Here is an 18563-nt window from a genome sequence, read left to right as displayed (position 1 = left end):
AAATGCAGACACTCGTCCGTCAGCTCAGCAACACTGCTGAAATCAGTGTGCTCAATGCACGTTTCAAGTGTGGCGCAAATGCTCACTTGTCACTGTCCATGTGAGCTGTGTGCCGAACTGGGACATGCCAAGACTGACCAATCTAGATGTAAAAATAAAGCGTATAATAATGAGTTAAAACTATTTTTTACTTATTTTGTTACTCATTTTATTATACTTATTTTGTAACACTTTGTGTATATCTCTAGCAACATTCACTGCTTTTGAAGTCATTACAAAACTGCAGCATTTATGTAGAATATGGAACCTATTATTTCAAGTCAAAACCTGTTGTTTAAGAATTCGCGCCACATTTACAACAGAAATGGCAACCGGATGTTGTCAAAGCCCATATGGTGGATGATGATTGGCCAAAAAGACCAGTGAAGTCTCTTCTAATTGGTCGAGAATGTGACGACAATGCCGTCTTACTGGTTTTCGGTTTGTTGGCGCTCTCATTGTGAGATTCAAGTGTGTCTGTTGTCACAACCTGACATATAACTTCTAATTCTTTCCATCTTACCGCAAAGGCAAAGCCAGCAAACGCAACACGAAGAAACTGTCAACATGCATGTGGTTAAACGAGGTAAGACGGCTCCTTTTCATTTACGTTTTTTGACAAATCATTGACATGATTTTAGAAGAGTGCTTTTTAATAGTCTTAAATGACGTGTTGGTAAATAAATGTATTAAATCTTGGTTGCGAAGATGTATTTTCTACGTTTTCCGGGCTGGTTTACGCGTTGCCTTCATCATATTCAAATATGTTATTTAAATACAGCTTTAGATTCTGGCGTTTTTTGTCAACGGCGTTTGACCTACTTTTATTGTTCCAGCTTGATTGACAAACAGCTTTTGTCTATATATTTATTAGAAAGTATATACACCCACAAAAACGTAATGTTGTTACATACTGTTGGCGCGAAGTGCTCTTTGTTGTTGTTGTTGTCAGACAGGTGTCTTTTTTGCCTCATTATTGAGGGCGGGGGGGCAAAGTGTAGCTCATTTGCCCGCAGCTATTCCGAAAATAAAACTGGAAAACTACATTAAAAAAACTGCCAAAAACGGGGAAAGTAATGAAGAAAAAGTTTAAATCTTGTTGACGTCTTAGCATATCTACGTTGGTTGTTTTAGCCTAGGCTAGGGTGTCTCAAAGGGTGGCCCACGGCTAGTTTTTTTTTGGCCCACAACACATTATAGAAATAAGGCTGAACTGAAAAAATATATAAATAATGTGAAAAAAATATATAAAGATATATATATGAGATATATATTATATTATATAGCTATAGATATTTAGCTATAAACAGCTAAATGCTATTTTTGAGTTATGTCTTTAAATACTGAACATATGCATATATATATATATATATATATATATATATATATAGTGAATGTGAATAAAAAAATTATATAAGTGGCGGGGGTGCTGGAGCCTATCCCAACTGTCTTTGATTTTATTTTATTTATTTATTTTAGTATTCAACCCTCCATGGAAAACGTTTGTACACCCCTGAATTAGACCAATAAGATTTAATGTGTTGCACATTGCAAATATATGCATATCATATACCAAGAAAGTGACAATTAACTTGGCTGATGTGTTTTTTTTTAAATCCCAGATGGACACCAGGAGGCAGTTAGCTTTGACAAAATCACATCTCGCATCCAGAAGCTTTGCTATGGCCTCAATTCTGACTTTGTGGACCCCGTAAGTTCACATCATTGGTCAAACTGTTGAATCAACAAGTGTATGCCTCATTTTCTTGTCTGTTACCACAGACCGCAATCACAATGAAGGTGATCCAAGGTTTGTACAACGGCGTGACCACTGTTGAGCTGGACACTCTGGCAGCAGAGACCGCCGCCACCCTGACCACCAAACACCCTGACTACGCCATCCTGGCTGCACGTATTGCCGTGTCTAACCTGCACAAAGAGACCAAGAAGGTCTTCAGTGGTGAGTTGGACATCGGCTGAATCTCATTATTGTGTGTCAATCATCATGAAGACAAGCTGACGTGTTTTCCTTTTTTAATGATGCTGAAGATGTCATGGAGGACCTGTTCAGCTATGTCAACCCCATCAACAAGCGTCACTCCCCCATGATCTCCAAGGAGACACTTGACATTATCCTTGAGAACAAGGCAGTAAGTTACTCATGGTAAAAGATATGTTTGAGTAGTAGGTGTGAAAACTATATTATTGTTATTTATAATATATACATATACAGTATATTGCATGTAAAGCAAAAAACATCTATTTAGACAATCGTGTATTTTTTGAGAAAATAAGCTATTACAGAAATTATGTTGTAATTTTAAGGAGTGAAGAAGGTACATAACATTTCTGGTAATATTAATTCCATCCATTAATTTGCTATACCGCTTGGTCCTCATTACGTTATTAGGGTGAACCGGAGCCTATCCCAGCTTCAGGCAGGAAGCAGGAACTGGGTACATGCTGGACTGGTCCCCAGCCAATCACAGGGCACATATAGACAAACAACCATTCAGACTCACATTCATACCTACGGACAATTTGGAGGAGAACTTGCAACCTCCACACAGAGATGCCCAAAACAACATGATGACTGCAGCAATTACAACTTCAGCCTAACCATTAAACTTATGATAGTTGAGTATTTTGTATTGTCATCGTGATCACAATACTCTGTTTTCTTTTTCAGCGTCTCAACTCTGCCATCATTTACGACAGAGACTTTTCCTACAACTTCTTTGGGTTTAAGGTGACCTTGCTGCTTAAATAAACACTAGTGAAACATCCTACACTGACAATCTAAAATGTCTTCCCTTTTAATCCGTAGACTCTTGAGCGATCGTACTTGTTGAAAATAAATGGCAAAGGTAAGGATGACTTTCAAAGTGTTAGTGAATCAATGAAGAATCATGCAGGGGTATTTAGTTGTCTTTCATTTTTTAGTGGCCGAGAGACCCCAGCACATGTTAATGAGAGTGGCAGTGGGGATCCACAAAGGAGACATCGATGCCGCTGTTGAGACATACAACCTACTGTCAGAGAAGTGGTTCACACATGCCTCCCCCACTTTGTTCAACGCTGGTACCAACAAGCCACAACTGTCCAGGTGACAACGAGGATCCAGACAGCCGGTGTTTCCTGTTTTCGCTTCAATTGAATTCATTGTTGTTGTTTTGCAGCTGTTTCCTGCTGGCCATGAAAGAGGATAGCATTGATGGCATTTATGACACACTGAAGCAGTGCGCCCTCATCTCTAAGTCAGCTGGGGGCATCGGACTGGCCGTCAGCTGCATCAGAGCTACCGGCAGCTACATTGCAGGGGTGAGTTTCTGCAAACATGAAGTCATGGTTTTGGTCTATGAAACAGCCAGTGTATTACGAAATGCATTTCTATTCCAGACAAACGGTACCTCGAACGGACTGGTTCCTATGCTAAGGGTCTACAACAACACGTCACGTTATGTTGACCAAGGAGGCAACAAGGTCAGGATGGCACTCTTTGTCATACAATGGAACCTCCTGAGGTTGAACACAATCAAAACAGGTGGCCAGTTCACCTCAGATTAGTTTGGATATAGAGGCCTATTTAGGGCTTAAACCTGGATTGTGTGCAAGTGTAGCTCATTTGCCCGTAGCTATTCTGAAAATAAAACTGGAAAACTACATAAAAAAACTGCCAAAACTGGGGAAAGTAATGAAGAAAAAGTTTAAATCTTGATGACGTCTTAGCATATCTACGTTGGTTGGTTTAGCCTAGGCTAATGGTTTTTTTTTTTGGCCCACAACACATTATGAACTGAAAAAATATATAAATAATATGAAAAAAAATTATAAAAAAGACACAATATAAAGATATACTATATATTATATAGCTATAGATATTTAGCTATAAATAGCTAAATGCTGTTTTTGAGTTATGTCTTTAAATACTGAACATAAGCATATATAAATACATATATATATATAGTGAATGTAGAGATTTAAAAAAAAAGTGGTGGGGATCCTGGAGCCTATCCCCCGTCTTTGATTTTTTTTTAGTATTCGACTATCTATGGAAAACGTTTGTACACCCCTGAATTAGACCAATAGGATTTAATGTGTCTTAAACCTGGATTGTGTACAAGTGAACAATGGCAATTGAAGAGAGAAGGTGATGGTTCTGGAGCTGAATCCAATCTAATAATTACAATTATGATTTATGATATTAACAGCCACTTTTAGTGCAAATGTCAAGGAGAACGTCACTGTCAAGCTAGCAGGAGGGTTTTGGGGGAGGGGGGTTCAGTTACTCCCAATTGACTGTATTTGCAGACATAAAAGGGCTGGGTTTCAAGCATACCGTTTAAAAAGTCACCAATAAATATGACTAAAAAATAAACATATTGAGAGTTCAAATGATCATAGTTAAATACTCTTATAGTGTTATAGTGTTTAAACCCCTCCATCTTTTGCAGTGTACTTTCCAAATGCAAGCATTAAAGGAGATGATTGGACCATTCTGTATGTTCTTACCTTTATAGAGGCCGGGTGCGTTTGCTGTCTACTTGGAGCCATGGCATTTTGATGTGTTTGACTTTTTGGATTTGAAGAAGAACACGGGCAAGGAGGAGCAAAGAGCCAGAGACCTGTTCTTTGCCATGTGGATCCCAGACCTCTTTATGAAACGAGTGGAAAGCAATCAGGTGAATGTCAATGAATAATAATAATAATCATCTTAATATTAATAATAATACACTTTACGTTACTTACTCCTCTCTTGCAGGACTGGTCCCTGATGTGCCCCAATGAGTGTCCCGGGTTAGATGAGTGCTGGGGAGAAGAGTTTGAGAAACTCTACACCAGGTGACTAATTTGTCATCTTTAACAAACACATTATGTGGTGCCAACATACTTTCATACTAAATCCTGTATGTTCCTCAGATACGAAAAAGAGGGACGGACTAAGCGCGTGGTGAAAGCTCAGCAGCTGTGGTATGCCATCATCGAGTCCCAGACAGAAACCGGTACTCCATACATGCTCTACAAGGACGCCTGCAACAGGAAGAGCAACCAGCAGAACCTAGGAACCATCAAGTCCAGCAACCTGTGCACAGAGATTGTCGAGTACACCAGTAAGGATGAGGTATGACGGGTAGAAGTGGATCTGTCCTATATTATTTACTGGCAAATGTCAGAACGTCTCCAAATCCTCTTCCTCACTATGCAGGTCGCTGTGTGTAACTTGGCTTCCATCGCCCTCAACATGTACGTCACGCCAGAGAAGATCTTTGATTTCCAAAAGCTTGCATCCGTCACCAAAGTGATCGTAAAGAACCTGAACAAGATCATCGACATCAACTACTACCCTATACCTGAGGTACTCCGCACTCGTGTACTCTTAGCCGTCGATGTGGTGATCACTTATCGGACTATCCCTTTGCTCTGCTTTGCAGGCTGAGAGATCCAACAAACGGCATCGGCCAATAGGAATCGGCGTTCAAGGTCTGGCCGACGCCTTCATCCTGATGCGTCACCCGTTTGAGAGCCAGAAGGCCCAACTGCTCAACATCCAAATATTCGAAACCATCTACTATGCTGCTCTGGAGGCCAGCTGTGAACTTGCTGCAGAGTTTGGGCCATATGAAACCTACGCTGGTTCTCCTGTCAGCAAAGGGGTAAGCAGCTTTTAATAACAATCCCAACGTTTCAGTGCTAACCGCTTTACTCTTCAGATCCTTCAGTACGACATGTGGCAGCGAACACCAACAGATTTGTGGGACTGGAGAGCATTGAAGGAGAAAATAGCCAAGTAAGTCCTACTGATAGTCAACTGGAGCAACTTCTCGTGTTTGGTTTCTTCGGACTGACTCTGTTCGTCCATGTGTGTCCTCCAGGCACGGTGTGAGGAACAGCTTGCTCTTGGCCCCCATGCCCACAGCCTCCACGGCCCAGATTCTCGGCAACAATGAGTCCATCGAGGCGTACACCAGCAACATCTACACCCGCAGAGTGCTCTCGGGGGAGTTCCAGGTCAGAGATCCTTGCTTGTAGTCCTGCTGAGTGCACATAGAAAGTAACTGAGGGATTCCTTTGCTGTTTCAGAGACACCTTTTTTCATTATATATTTCTGCTGTAGTGTAAGAAAATAAACAAATATACTTGAAGTAAATATGATTTAATATTTAACACTTGGTATTTATCCTGACCAATCACTGTGTGTGTGTGTGTGTGTGTGTGTGTGTGTGTGTGTGTGTGTGTGTGTGTAGATTGTCAATCCTCACCTGCTGAAGGACCTCACAGAGAGAGGCCTGTGGAGCGATGACATGAAGAACCACCTCATTGCTCAGAACGGCTCCATCCAGGTAACACCAACACTGATTAGCGTCATGGTTGCGTTATGATTGACGTTGCTTTTTCACAGGCCATCGAGGGCATCCCAGCAGATCTGAAGCAGTTGTATAAAACCGTGTGGGAGATCTCTCAGAAGACTGTCCTGAAGATGGCGGCAGACCGTGGCGCCTACATCGACCAGAGCCAGTCTCTGAACATCCACATCGCTGAGCCCAACTACGGCAAACTGAGCAGCATGCACTTCTACGGCTGGAAGCTGGTAAGTCAAAACGACAAGAGACCTTCCCCCGAACGCATTCCCCGAATCCAAAGTCCTAACACTGTGGTGTGTGCAGGGCCTGAAAACTGGCATGTACTATCTGAGGACCAAGCCTGCTGCCAACCCCATCCAGTTCACACTGAACAAAGAGAAATTAAAGGACACCCTGCCAGCTCAGAGTTCAGAGACCAAAGAGCGCAACGTTGCAGCAATGGTGTGTTCACTCGCCAATAAAGACGAGTGTCTCATGTGTGGCTCCTAGCTCCATCGCTTGATGAGCACCACTTCCTCATCTTGAAACACATTGTAAATATATTATATCCTCACGGTGGATTTTTTTGTTTGTTTTAAACATGCAGGTTTGTGGTTATTTATTATTTGCTTTTGTGTACATTGTGGATTATGTGGAATAACAAAATGCAATTATTATTTACATCCAAATATCCTATTTTCCGGACTATCAGTCATTTTTGGTCTGGTCCTCTGATTTACACTACATAACGAATCCCCCCCCCCCCCCCCCCCCCCCCCGCCCCACACACACACCGACACCCAGAAGAGTGCGCAGTAGGCATGTGTGCCAGTATCTGCTAATCCTATCACTCCTGGACCACTGAAAATGTACAATGTAAACATCAACTGAGAAAGATGGAACACAAACGCCCCTAAAAAGAAAATAATTCTGCAGATTACATGTTGCAAATGAACTAGTTATGTTGTTTGAACTATTAATATGTTATGTCACCTGTTCTTCATTTTATTATTACTATAACTTGCCTTTCAAGATGACAAGGCTCTTCTTGGGCTCTGATTTTAAACAATAAATCCAACTTATATGTTGTTTTTTCTTTGTGCATTTTTGTCTAGTGCGACTTATAGTCCGGAAAATCTGGTATGTTTTGTTGGTTTTTTTTTTTTTAAAGCATTTTGTCAGAATAATTAACTTTACATCTTGACAGGGCATTGAACTGATCGCAACCAGACTGTTCAGGTTGTCTTAGAAGACGCTTCACCTCTCATAGGACTGGTTCATGCTCAACTACTAGGTAGGACAACTCTAGCTGGGTGTGGGTGCAGGATCCTAAGTATTTATCCTCCCAGGGTAGAGGCATGCTCAGACAAGAACGGTTTCACTCTTCTGGTGAAAAAGATGCAGTGGAGTGGGGCCCTCTTGTCGTGGAAACACTTGTGTGACCACCAAAACAGTCCAGTTGTGATCTGAGAATACAATGACCTGGATAAGTGAGAGCATTCATAGTCAATATTTATAAGTACTTTAAATATATTAGACACTATCGTCACGTAATTTAAGTTCAACTCCGACATCTTCAAGTATACAGCATGTCTTCGTAATCTGCCTTGACAGAAAGAATACTCTTTGACATGTAGATATGAATTATTACTGTCGCTGCTAACGCACACATAACTGCACTCAATAATGTATGACATGAGGCAAAAGTTTGAGGACACTTTCCCTTTTAGTTGAATGCAAAAGTGTCTCCAAAGTTGTGACTGTACATTTGGAAATGGGGCCTTTGTGTTGATGTGATTATATAACACAAAGAGTGGATAATGTTTTGTGGATAAAACTTTGTAATTCATCACACAAATAAATATGAACAAAATGGAGTTCTGTGGTTGCCATGGGAACTACACTAAACACTTCCACGCATGTCAACTATGTGATTTAGTGACAGGATAAAATACAGTGGCATACAGGCAAGGCGCTTACTGTTTTTCCACTGGAATATTTTGGATGCAGTCCGCCGAGGGGACACTGAAGGCTTCAGGTGATGAATTAATGAAGTGGCGTGTTTATAAAGTACATCTCATGGGGGCAGAATGAAGCAAGCTGAGACCTCTGTTACACTGTGGCATCAGGTGCATACACACTTACACAGGTTTTCATAGCTGCAAACATGGAAATAATACTGTGGTGTGTAGCCCCTTCCTGATTTCTTATTTTCTACATAGGCCAAAGCCATTTCTAAAGTTTTGGGGCTCCAGCAAACCACAGTGAGAGCCATTTTCCACAAATGGCAAAAAGATGGTACAGTGGTGAACCTTCCCAGGAGTGGCCGCCCAACCAAAAAGACCCCAAGAGCGCAGCAACGGCTCATCCAAGAGGTCACAAAAGACCCCACAACAACATCCAAAGAACTGCCGGCCTCACTTGCCTTAGTTAAGGTCAGAGTTCATGACTCCACCATAAGAAAGACACTTAGCAAAAACAGTAAAATGTGGTGGTGGTAGTGTCGCTAACGCTTGATTGCAGTTGTTGCTGCTAAGGGTGGGCCAAGCAGTTATTAGGTTTAGGGGGCAATCACTCTTTCACACAAGGCCATGTTTGGATTCCCCTCCCTTCATAATCGAACGTTTCATTTAAAACTGAATTTCAGTTTGGTTGACATTGATTCAATTTGTTTGATGATATATAATTTTTGCCCCTGTGCTGAATGTTTGCCAGTGTCATCATGGTCACTCATCCCTTCAGCCTCATCAGGCTGGCCTGACTATGTTTTTACCATTCATTCATTCATTCATTTTCTACCCCTTTTTCCTTATGAGGGTTGTGGGGGGTGCTGGAGCCTATCCCAGCTATCTTCGGGCGAAAGGCGGGGTACACCCTGGACTGGTCGCCAGCCAATCACAGGGCACATATAGACAAACAACCATTCACACTCACATTCATACCTATGGACAATTTGGAGTCACCAATTAACCTAGCATGTTTTTGGAATGTGGGAGGAAACCGGAGTACCCGGAGAAAACCCACGCATGCACGGGGAGAACATGCAAACTCCACACAGAGATGGCCGAGGGTGGAATTGAACCCTGGTCTCCTAGCTGTGAGGTCTGCACGCTAACCACTCGACCGCCGTGCCGCTCAACGGGGTGTGTTTGAAGGCTCGGGGCGGCCAGATGGCGGGAGGGCGGCCCGCTGCTACATTTTTACCAATGTTTTTAATTTATAAGATAAAGTGTCACCAAATTTCCATGATTAACAAAGATGCAACACCAAATATGATATATACATGTTAATCTAATGTTTTTATAAATATTTGATCAATAATTATTATAGTTTTACATGCAGAAAGCAATACAAAATAATAATAACTGATGAATGAATGGAAATTATTGTTGATGCGGACTTCCTGTACATCCTGGCGAGATTTAATTCAATAGTGTTTGTCATCGTTATCAATGTTCTTTGGCCCCACGGTAGATTATTTAGCAGTCGTACTCCAAAAATACACAGACAATGAGTGGGCAATCCTTAGGGTGTTTTAGGGACACTCGATTTCGTGGAATGATACAATATTGAATGAAAACCATACAAATGTTCTATGATACAACAACCGGGACCAACCAAGGACTATACTATCTAATATTTGGGTCAATACAGTATTTCATTAATAATAGAGCCAAAGCTGAATAAAAACATTGGACGACTTGGAAGCCATTTTCTGTACGGTATCTCAGTTTGGATGAGTTTGGTGTGGAAGAACTAACCCAAACCCCTTCCAACAACTTTAGGATGGACTAGAACAGAGATTAGCACAAGCCACATATGTTTTAAGAGAGGCTACTCACATACCCCACCGTCATGAACCAATCCTTCCCCTTCCTGAGAAGCAAAGCCAGTGTCTGTGGAGCTGCCGCTGCCGGATGGTGAAGGGATGCTTTTCTGGCTCGCAGGCTTTTCACCTCCATCGCATCTCTCGGCAGCATTGGGCTCGAACTGTCGACCTTTTATCCACGGAGGCTCCACTTTGTTATCCGGCAGCGATCCGTCTTTACGTTTGTTCAGCTCATTTTCCGTGTTGGCCTTGTTGTTGCTTACTTTGGGAAGTTTGGTCGTCTCTGGGAGGTTCTCCCCTCCTCTTCGCTTCTCAGACTCCAACATTTTCTCTTCTTTAGCTTCATTTCCTGTTGTTTCTTTCTCCAGTTGTGTTCTGCCCTCCTCCATCTTCACCACCTCGGAGTCAGACGCATGCTTCGCCTCTATCGCTCCACAGTCGCCATCCTCATCATCACCCCCTCCCACTTTTATTTTGTCCACCTCGTCCTCTCCTTGATGTACTGTTAGATTTTGTAACTTATTTTTCTCATCCAGACCGCTGTTAAAACATCTGAAATTGTTCTTGGCACCAAAGATGTATCTTCCCAGGAAAGACGAGCCGTCTTTGGACCCAGCATCGTCCGCAGGGTGTCCTCCATCCACTACATGCTGATGGACCACTTTCACGTCACTGTGCATCCTCACGATGGCTTTGCTCAGCTCAGTGATGCGATTACCAATATCTGGTAACAAACGAGATCAATAATGCCATGGGGTTTCTTTCTGCTGTTTTCTCGCTTTACATGAACTCATGAAGCACTTTAGGATTATCATTCTCAAGTGATATCTTATATTTGATGGGTTTTATTTTTTTTAATATAGGGGATTCACATTTGCGGGTTATTAGCAAAAGATAAAAATAAATTTGAAAATTATGTATACATTTTTAATTCATTTAAAAAGTAATTAAAAATAAAATAAAAATAAATACATTTTTTAATTATTTATACATTATTTTTTAAATTATTTTATTTACAAAAATCAGATAATGCAGCTTTTGTTTTTTTACATTATGTGGGTGGGTGTAGGGATTCTACAGCGGAATCTAACGTAATAATTACATTATAATTATAATTAATCATTGCATTTATTGCAAATGTTGATCCAAAATTGGAATAGAACTTCAATGTCACGCTAGCAGGAGGGTTTGGAGGGGGAGGAGCCAGCCAGTGTGGCGTAACACAATTAATGTGTTTTACAAGTTTTTGAGATTTGGGTTAGAGATTAATCCATCCATCCATCCATCCATCCATCGTAAAAAAGCAATGATAGATGATTGTGATTTGATGTGTTACCTTTCCTCTTGGTCTCTTCAAACTCCCTACGAGCAGATTCGATGTATCGCTGCACCAGGGCTCGGATCACTTGCTGACGGTACGGTAGCTGGCTGTCCTCAGAGCCCTTCTTGTTGGACTTGGACACACACATGATATTAAATGTAGTACCATAAACAAATGACATATAGACACATTCCATCTTACCAGTGAAGCTATTGGTGGGTATTTCCTCTCAGCATTGCAAGTGAAGCAGCAGCAAACACGTCGAAAGATCCCCCTGATTTAAAAGAAAGAAATAAACAAAAAAGTACTTTCTGTGCAGATGTGTGTTGTTTTGAAGCTCACCTTAAGATGTAAAAGAAAGCTTTAGGGGATGGGATGATGTTGAAGGGGACGGGCATTGTGAGACCTTCTCGGAAGTAACTGAGATACAGCTTTGACCTGGCAAACTTCCATTCCACGTCTGCATCATCCTAGAACAACATGAATGGAGCTCCGTTAAAGGGCCTAGCAGGAGGGAAAAGGAACAAGTCAACAATGGTTTTACCTCAATTTTTTGAAAGGAGTTAGTGATCATAGCAATAAGCATGTTGAGCAAGACGATGACGATGACCAGCGTGAAGATGCCGTACAAAGTGCGGCCCACAAACTCGGCCAGGACAAAATGTGGCATGTCCACATAGTCCTGGTTGGCAACACCAAACATGGTCCAGAACAGGAAGTGGAATGTCTCATTAAACCTGCATGTAGAGGAGAAACAATCAATAGTCAGGATCTCAAAATGTGATCCATCCAACCATTTGCAGCTTATCCTCACAGGGGTCGCAGGGGTAAGATCCGGGGTACACCCTGGACTGGTCACCAGCCAATCACAGGGCACATATAGACAAACAACCATTCACACTCACATTCATACCTATGGACAATTTGGAGTCACCAATTAACCTAGCATGTTTTTGGAATGTGGGAGGAAACCGGAGTACCCGGAGAAAACCCACGCATGCACAGGGAGAACAGAGATCATGGAGGGCAATAATTACATGGCTCGACTGGAAGACCAAAAACCAACAAGTGTCAGAGTGTTTATCCCCATCATACTCACAGCCTCGGGTGGGGGGGGGGCCATATTTGCATTTGATCTTGGGGTATTTTAGTACAGTAGTACCTCATTCGTAATTTGTTATTAATTTGTTCCAAAAGGTCAAACAAAAACCAGAAGCTATACAAACCTATGCAACCTTTTTCTTGTAGGAAATAATGTAAATACAGTTACTCAGTTTCAAAACACTCAAAAATGTTTATAAAAAATACATATATACGTTTACATGCAAAAAATGAGGAATGTATGGAGCTTATTGTTGAAGCAGACTTCCTGTACATCCTGGTGAGATGAAATTCAACAGTGTTTCTCACCTTGTTTATCAAATGGTGATTGGTACTCCCAATTTTATTTGGCCCCATGGTGGGTTGTTTAGCAGTGGCACTCCAGAAATGTGGTTAGCGCGCAGACCTCACAGCTAGGAGACCAGGGTTCAATTCCACCCTCGGCCATCTCTGTGTGGAGTTTGCATGTTCTCCATGTGCATGCGTGGGTTTTTTCCGGGTACTCTGGTTTCCTCCCACATTCCAAAACATGCTAGGTTAATTGGCGACTCCAAATTGTCCATAGGTATGAATGTGAGTGTGAATGGTTGTTTGTCTATATGTGCCCTGTGATTGGCTGGCGACCAGTCCAGGGTGTACCCCGCTTCTCGCCCGAAGACAGCTGGGATAGGCTCCAGCACCCCTGTGACCCTCGTGAGGAAAAAGCGGTAGAAAATGAATGAATGAATGACTCCAATGCAAATGTTATGTTTGTGTCCTAAACTAAGCATTTTCAAACATAAAAATTGTCAATGAATAAATCAGTGTTGTTTCGTGGTTGCCTATGAACTATTAGTCAAATAAATGATGGTATGCTTCTGGTCTAAATTCAACATTTTCAAGCATAACATTGCTTAAATGAACTAAAAAACAAATATAAGGCATTCAAAAGACACATTCAAATACATGTTGATATCACTAGGGGTCAGTAATGTCACATTGATGAGTCCGTATTATGTCTTATTTAGGGCTGGGATTACTTATTTTTTCCTATATTGTGTATTCCTATATATATAAGTGTAAAGGTGACAATAGGGGTGTTATATCATGTCTAGTGGACTCAAACTATTTTAAAGTATGTATTTAGAAGGCTGTAAACAAGTTTCTATGCTCTAACTAAGAAATTATTCCATCAATAAATAAGGAATCCTACTTTGCCGAAATGTACTAATCACGGTCAGGTTCAGAACCAATTAACAGTGATAAACGAGGGATTACTGTACTGCTGTATATACTATACCTTAAGATTGGTGACACTTGGATGTTGTGTGTTCTCTCACCTGCCAAGATGTGGTGAGATGACATAGGGGACGTAGACGTTGTTGATACCACAGAGGAAGGCGGTTCCGATGATCATCAATATGAACATGAATCTAAAGACAAGGTAAGGATTCAGATGCAAACATCAAAGCTGTATGACAGAAAAGGCGGGCATAGTGTTATCACCTCATCATGTCATCAATCATCTTCCCGATGGAGATCTGCAGCGTCCCCAGGGACTCATGAGCAGGGAGGATGTAGGCCAGCCTTGTGAAGCTCATCATGCTGGTGACTGCAAACAGAACCTCCGCAATCAACTGAGGGTCCTCCTGACGCCAGTCGTCACGCACTGCAACACCAGAAGCAAAGATCTTGTGAAGAAAAGTCACTTGATGATGTAAAGCGATGCCTCCTTGTTTTCACACCAGTTTGGGTGAAGTAGACGCACTCCTCTGTGCCGTCAGCATCAAGGCACAGGAAATGTCCTTTCAGCATGATGACCACACGTAAAGCAAAGGAGGCCAAGTACATGCTTAGCACCATCATGTCCAAGCAGTTCCACCAGTCCAGGAAGTAACTCCTCAGGCCCTCAATCCACACTTCCTTACACTCATACCAGAAGAACCCTAGTCAGACAACAACAACAACTTAGACATGAGTCGATGACATAGGCACAGAGGTCCAACCCACCAGAAGAGCATGCACCCACCGACTACCCACACCATGTGGAAGGAGCTGTGGAGAATGTTCTGCTGCCTTGATGCAAATTTATCTCGATACATCTCCATGGTGATGGATTCACCAAGCAGCGTGATGAGGAACCACAAATAGGAGGCCGAGTGAAGGAGAAACTTGATCACGGGGGTCCTTAGGATCTTTCCAACCTGGTGACAACATAAGATGTTATCCATCAATACCGATACTGGCAGCAGCTTCTTCTCCTGGATGCATTCACAGACAAACGTTTTGTGCTCTTATTTTAGTTTTAGGTTTTGTGGTCAACTTTACTGAATAGTAGTCAGTACTACAATTTAGTTTGATGAGGTCTCACAGAAAACCCTCTGGGTAGGAAAAACACAATATATACTACACATTTACACGTTTCTCTGCTGATTGTTGTATCTTAAAGGTCCTACAAATAAAATGTATTATTATATTTTGTAACTATATTGACATGAATATAAATATTTTTTCCTGGTTGTCTGATATTCCGGTTTAGAGATTAGAGATTAGAGATTAAAGACATGCAAACAAACATCTAGCGCCAAATTAACTTCTCTCCGGAGCTTTTCTTCCTGCTACTCACATCAGTGACCTGATGACATACAGAGTGTGTCAAACATTGTTAACATTGTTAGCAAACAACTGTCAAATAGTAATATAGGATATAAGAAATCTATCCTTTTCATTGTAATTAAACAGTTATGTCATTGATATTGAAATTGTACAAATACGTATATTAAAAACTTTTTTTTTTAACAATATTTTTCTAAAACTGAAGGGTCATCTTAAATTGTTCCCTATCCATCCATCCATCCATTTTCCTCCGCTTTTCCGGGTCCAGGTCGCAGGGGCAGGAGTCTAGGGAATTAGGGAAACCCAGACTTCCCGGTCCCCGGCCACCTCCTCCAGCTATGGGGTCCGGGAGGACCCCAAGGCGTTCCCAGGCCAGCTGTGAGACATAGTCCCTCCAGCGTATCCTAGGTCTGCCCCGGAGCCTTTTCCCGGCTGGGCATGCCCAGAACACCTCACCAGGGAGGAGTCCGGGAGGCATCTGAACTAGATGCCCGAGCCACCTCAACTGACTCCTCTCGATGTGAAGGAGAAGCGGCTCTACTCTGAGCCCCTCCCGGATGGCTGAGCTCCTCACCCTCTTAAATTGTTCTCTTATTTTAATAAAAACTTTATTTCAACTCTTTACAACCAGATTCAAATTGGATTTATATTATGGCCTGGGGGGGGCATTTGTGGCCTGCAGATATTTTTTTTATTTACATCAGGGGTCTCAAACGCGGCCCGCGGGCCAAATGTGGCACGCAGAACACTAGTTTGAGGCCCCCGCCTTGATATGAAAGTTTAATGTTAGTGCGGCCCGCGCAAGTTTGATATGGATGCTGTATGGTATCATGTACCCAGAAAAAATTATTACGTTTGATTAATGTTCATGTTAAAGGTTAAATAACTGTTAATAGTTATCGTCTCTATCCGTGTGGAAGTGGTAAGTTTTTGGCTATTTAAGTTTAAAGGAAATAACTTGAAGGCTACCGTTTAGGTCGCTAGCTCTCTAGTTTGCGAGTTAGCATGTGTCTCAAGACCCTGCAGTTGCGCAATATGTTGTAAATAAAAAGAGTATAAATGTGACTATAGTCGTGTTTTGTCATGTCTACAGGGCTCTAATAATGCTTTGTTCATTTTAATCTGAAAAAAAATATTTGTCTACCCACCAACTATATGTGGTTTCTTAAGTTTTTATTTGCCGTTTTATTATTAATATTAATATTATTTATTTATTTATTACTGATTGATCGATTTTCTTTATTCTTGATTTGTTTATTTATTTTTCATCTTATTTTGTGTAGAAAAATAAAAAGTAAGATATTTGAGAACAGTGGAATGTTTTATCAGAGCTTTTCTTGTAGAAAATTGGAACCAAAACGAAGTTTTTTAAAATTTTTTGTTTTTAATAAATGCATTTTTTTTTGGAAAACCTGATGCGGCCCAGTCTCACCCAGACCCGAGCTCCAGTGGCCCCCAAGTAAATTGAGTTTGAGACCCCTGATTTACATTATAGAAATAAAACTAAACAAAAATGCATAATGTAAGAATGTATCACTTTTTTGCCATTTTACAAAATTACAAATATTAAAACTATCCCTTGCATCCTTTTATAGTAAGAAAATGGAAAACGTTTGGACAATGAAAATATGTTTCTTTCTATGGCCCCTTGTGGACAATGCAGTATTGAACACCTGTGCATCCATCATCAGCGTGTGTAAACACCTTTGACTTTGGTGCAATCCAGTAGGCAAGGCAAAGGAGGGGCATGGTGAAAAAGATCCCAATGGAGACGAAGAGCTTCCAGGCTGTTCTGCTGCCTCTCCATCCTGCCAGGTTGCCGCACCAGATTGACGACAACACCTGCTGGCAGATGGGGTGGGCCACAAACTGCACAAAAGAACAAACACACAGAATTGATCAATATACCAGATTAAGTCTTCCTCACATCTCCGGCCAACCTGTTTCTGGTTGTAGTTGACAGCCAGCCGCAGACGTGACAGGTTGGGTATTCCCTCCTCGAAGGCCTGCTCGTCCAATGAGTCCTGGCTCTCGTCTCCACAGCTGTTAAGAATGGTGGTCACCTCGCTCTGGTTGCGACACATGCCAAGCAGCTCCACTGCAAACTCTTGACAAAGCTCTTCCAGGCTCAGATACTGCGGCTGCGGAGGGAAGCAACCGCAATCAAAACAATCATGGAGACGGACATCTGCAAGCGACCACTGACCTTGAACTCTGGCTCCTTCTGGGAGAGCTTGCGAAGCTCCCTGCTGAGGCTGAACGCACTGAGCATGGCGTCGTCAGAGGTGATGGAGAGGTAGGCGCGGCTGGCGATGCCACGGTAGGTGTTGATGCGGGACAAGGAGAACTTGAGCAGGTCATACTGACGCCCGTTGCGACACTCCAGACAAGCGCAGGAAATTTTGTGTGGCCACGGGATGCCATGGCCTTTTTGTGTGAGCATGGTGACGATGTCGTATAGATCTTTCTGACAGGCTAACGTCAGCGGGGTCACACCTGGGGCAAACTGGGAGTTGTCGATGGAGTGGTCAAATATAGCCTGAGAGAAGGAGCGCACGTCCATCTTGTTCCCTTTCTCCTGGTCCAAGCGGTCCAGCAGGAGCTTGACAACTCGCGGCTGGTTAGTATCCACGGCAACGAGCAGGGCCTCGTGAATCTGACGGAAGTCGAACTTCACCCCCTGCAGGAGGGCATCCATGACGCCCTCGCTGCCCAGGCGGATGGACAGGTTGAGGGCCTCCCTCCATAGGCGGTCTTCCGAGTCATCCAGCTGGCGAATGATGCCATCACCGGTCTTCAGAAGACCGCATACCAGCTCGATTTTTCCTTCCTGTATGGCAGCGATGAGTTCCGGAGGGAACTGCATCTTCTTGTTCATGATCTCGCGCCATTGATCTGGCTGAGAGACAGCACAGAAAGATGCATTTTTTAATGAAATAGCAGCTTAAATGAAAAAAAAATCTACTAACGTGTAAACAAGAGTACTTACTGTGAGGTTTTCCATATCCTGATTTTCCTTTGATCAGCAATTTTGAAACACAAGACATACAAGAAGATGTAAAGGGTGTTCCAGTCCGGAGAAGAGAACACTTGTGTTTAAGGGACTAACACTCAATTACTCCCATCAGTGCCCCATGTGACCCCAGCCAATTAAAATGTAACCGCTTCCAAGTGTTTCACGCTTGGCTAACAAGAGCCCACCCACCCACCCAGCCCAAACTGTTTCTTTGAACTGGGCTCTCCTTCTTTGACAAGAGTGCCCTGCTATCAATTAAAACAGTTGTTACTGTGCAGGCAGCGCTCATTTCCCAGGAGGAGCTTGGGGGAAAAACAACAA

General features: G+C 42.3%; 2 protein-coding genes across 2 annotated transcripts; one reads left to right on the top strand and one right to left on the bottom strand.

Moving 5' to 3' along the window:
* Positions 1 to 457: 457 nt before the first annotated feature.
* LOC131138782 (ribonucleoside-diphosphate reductase large subunit-like) lies at positions 458 to 8250 on the top strand. The gene is made up of 19 exons (XM_058088013.1): positions 458 to 625; positions 1662 to 1750; positions 1822 to 1999; positions 2089 to 2189; positions 2729 to 2788; positions 2867 to 2906; positions 2983 to 3145; positions 3219 to 3360; positions 3439 to 3522; positions 4560 to 4721; positions 4802 to 4881; positions 4960 to 5161; positions 5246 to 5395; positions 5472 to 5693; positions 5751 to 5827; positions 5913 to 6048; positions 6285 to 6380; positions 6440 to 6628; positions 6705 to 8250. Exons 1-19 carry the CDS (start codon positions 607 to 609, stop codon positions 6888 to 6890), a joined length of 2376 nt encoding a protein of 791 aa, XP_057943996.1. The 5' UTR covers positions 458 to 606; the 3' UTR covers positions 6891 to 8250.
* A 1260-nt stretch (positions 8251 to 9510) lies between these two features.
* Positions 9511 to 18230, bottom strand: LOC131138452 (short transient receptor potential channel 2-like). Its single transcript, XM_058087372.1, has 13 exons — positions 18216 to 18230; positions 17433 to 18125; positions 17167 to 17367; positions 16931 to 17095; positions 14640 to 14814; positions 14356 to 14556; positions 14117 to 14279; positions 13951 to 14043; positions 12075 to 12267; positions 11873 to 12000; positions 11732 to 11804; positions 11546 to 11663; positions 9511 to 10933 (listed from the first exon to the last, which is right to left on the bottom strand). Exons 1-13 carry the CDS (start codon positions 18228 to 18230, stop codon positions 10215 to 10217), a joined length of 2937 nt encoding a protein of 978 aa, XP_057943355.1. The 3' UTR covers positions 9511 to 10214.
* Between the last annotated feature and the right edge of the window lie 333 nt (positions 18231 to 18563).

Source organism: Doryrhamphus excisus, chromosome 11 (assembly GCF_030265055.1).
Source record: "Doryrhamphus excisus isolate RoL2022-K1 chromosome 11, RoL_Dexc_1.0, whole genome shotgun sequence".
NCBI classification, from domain to species: Eukaryota; Metazoa; Chordata; class Actinopteri; order Syngnathiformes; family Syngnathidae; genus Doryrhamphus; species Doryrhamphus excisus.
The sequence above is the reverse complement of the archived record's forward strand: the minus strand, read 5'-3'. Positions and strand labels throughout refer to the sequence as shown.

Excerpts from the sequence above, each read along its gene's own strand:
- LOC131138782 (XM_058088013.1), top strand. Across the intron at positions 3,523-4,559 it reads TTGACCAAGGAGGCAACAAG|AGGCCGGGTGCGTTTGCTGT; the intron begins GTCAGGATGGCA and ends TTACCTTTATAG. Across the intron at positions 6,629-6,704 it reads ACTTCTACGGCTGGAAGCTG|GGCCTGAAAACTGGCATGTA; the intron begins GTAAGTCAAAAC and ends TGGTGTGTGCAG.
- LOC131138452 (XM_058087372.1), bottom strand. Across the intron at positions 12,268-13,950 it reads ATCTCACCACATCTTGGCAG|GTTTAATGAGACATTCCACT; the intron begins GTGAGAGAACAC and ends CTCTACATGCAG. Across the intron at positions 11,664-11,731 it reads ACCCACCAATAGCTTCACTG|TCCAACAAGAAGGGCTCTGA; the intron begins GTAAGATGGAAT and ends TGTGTGTCCAAG.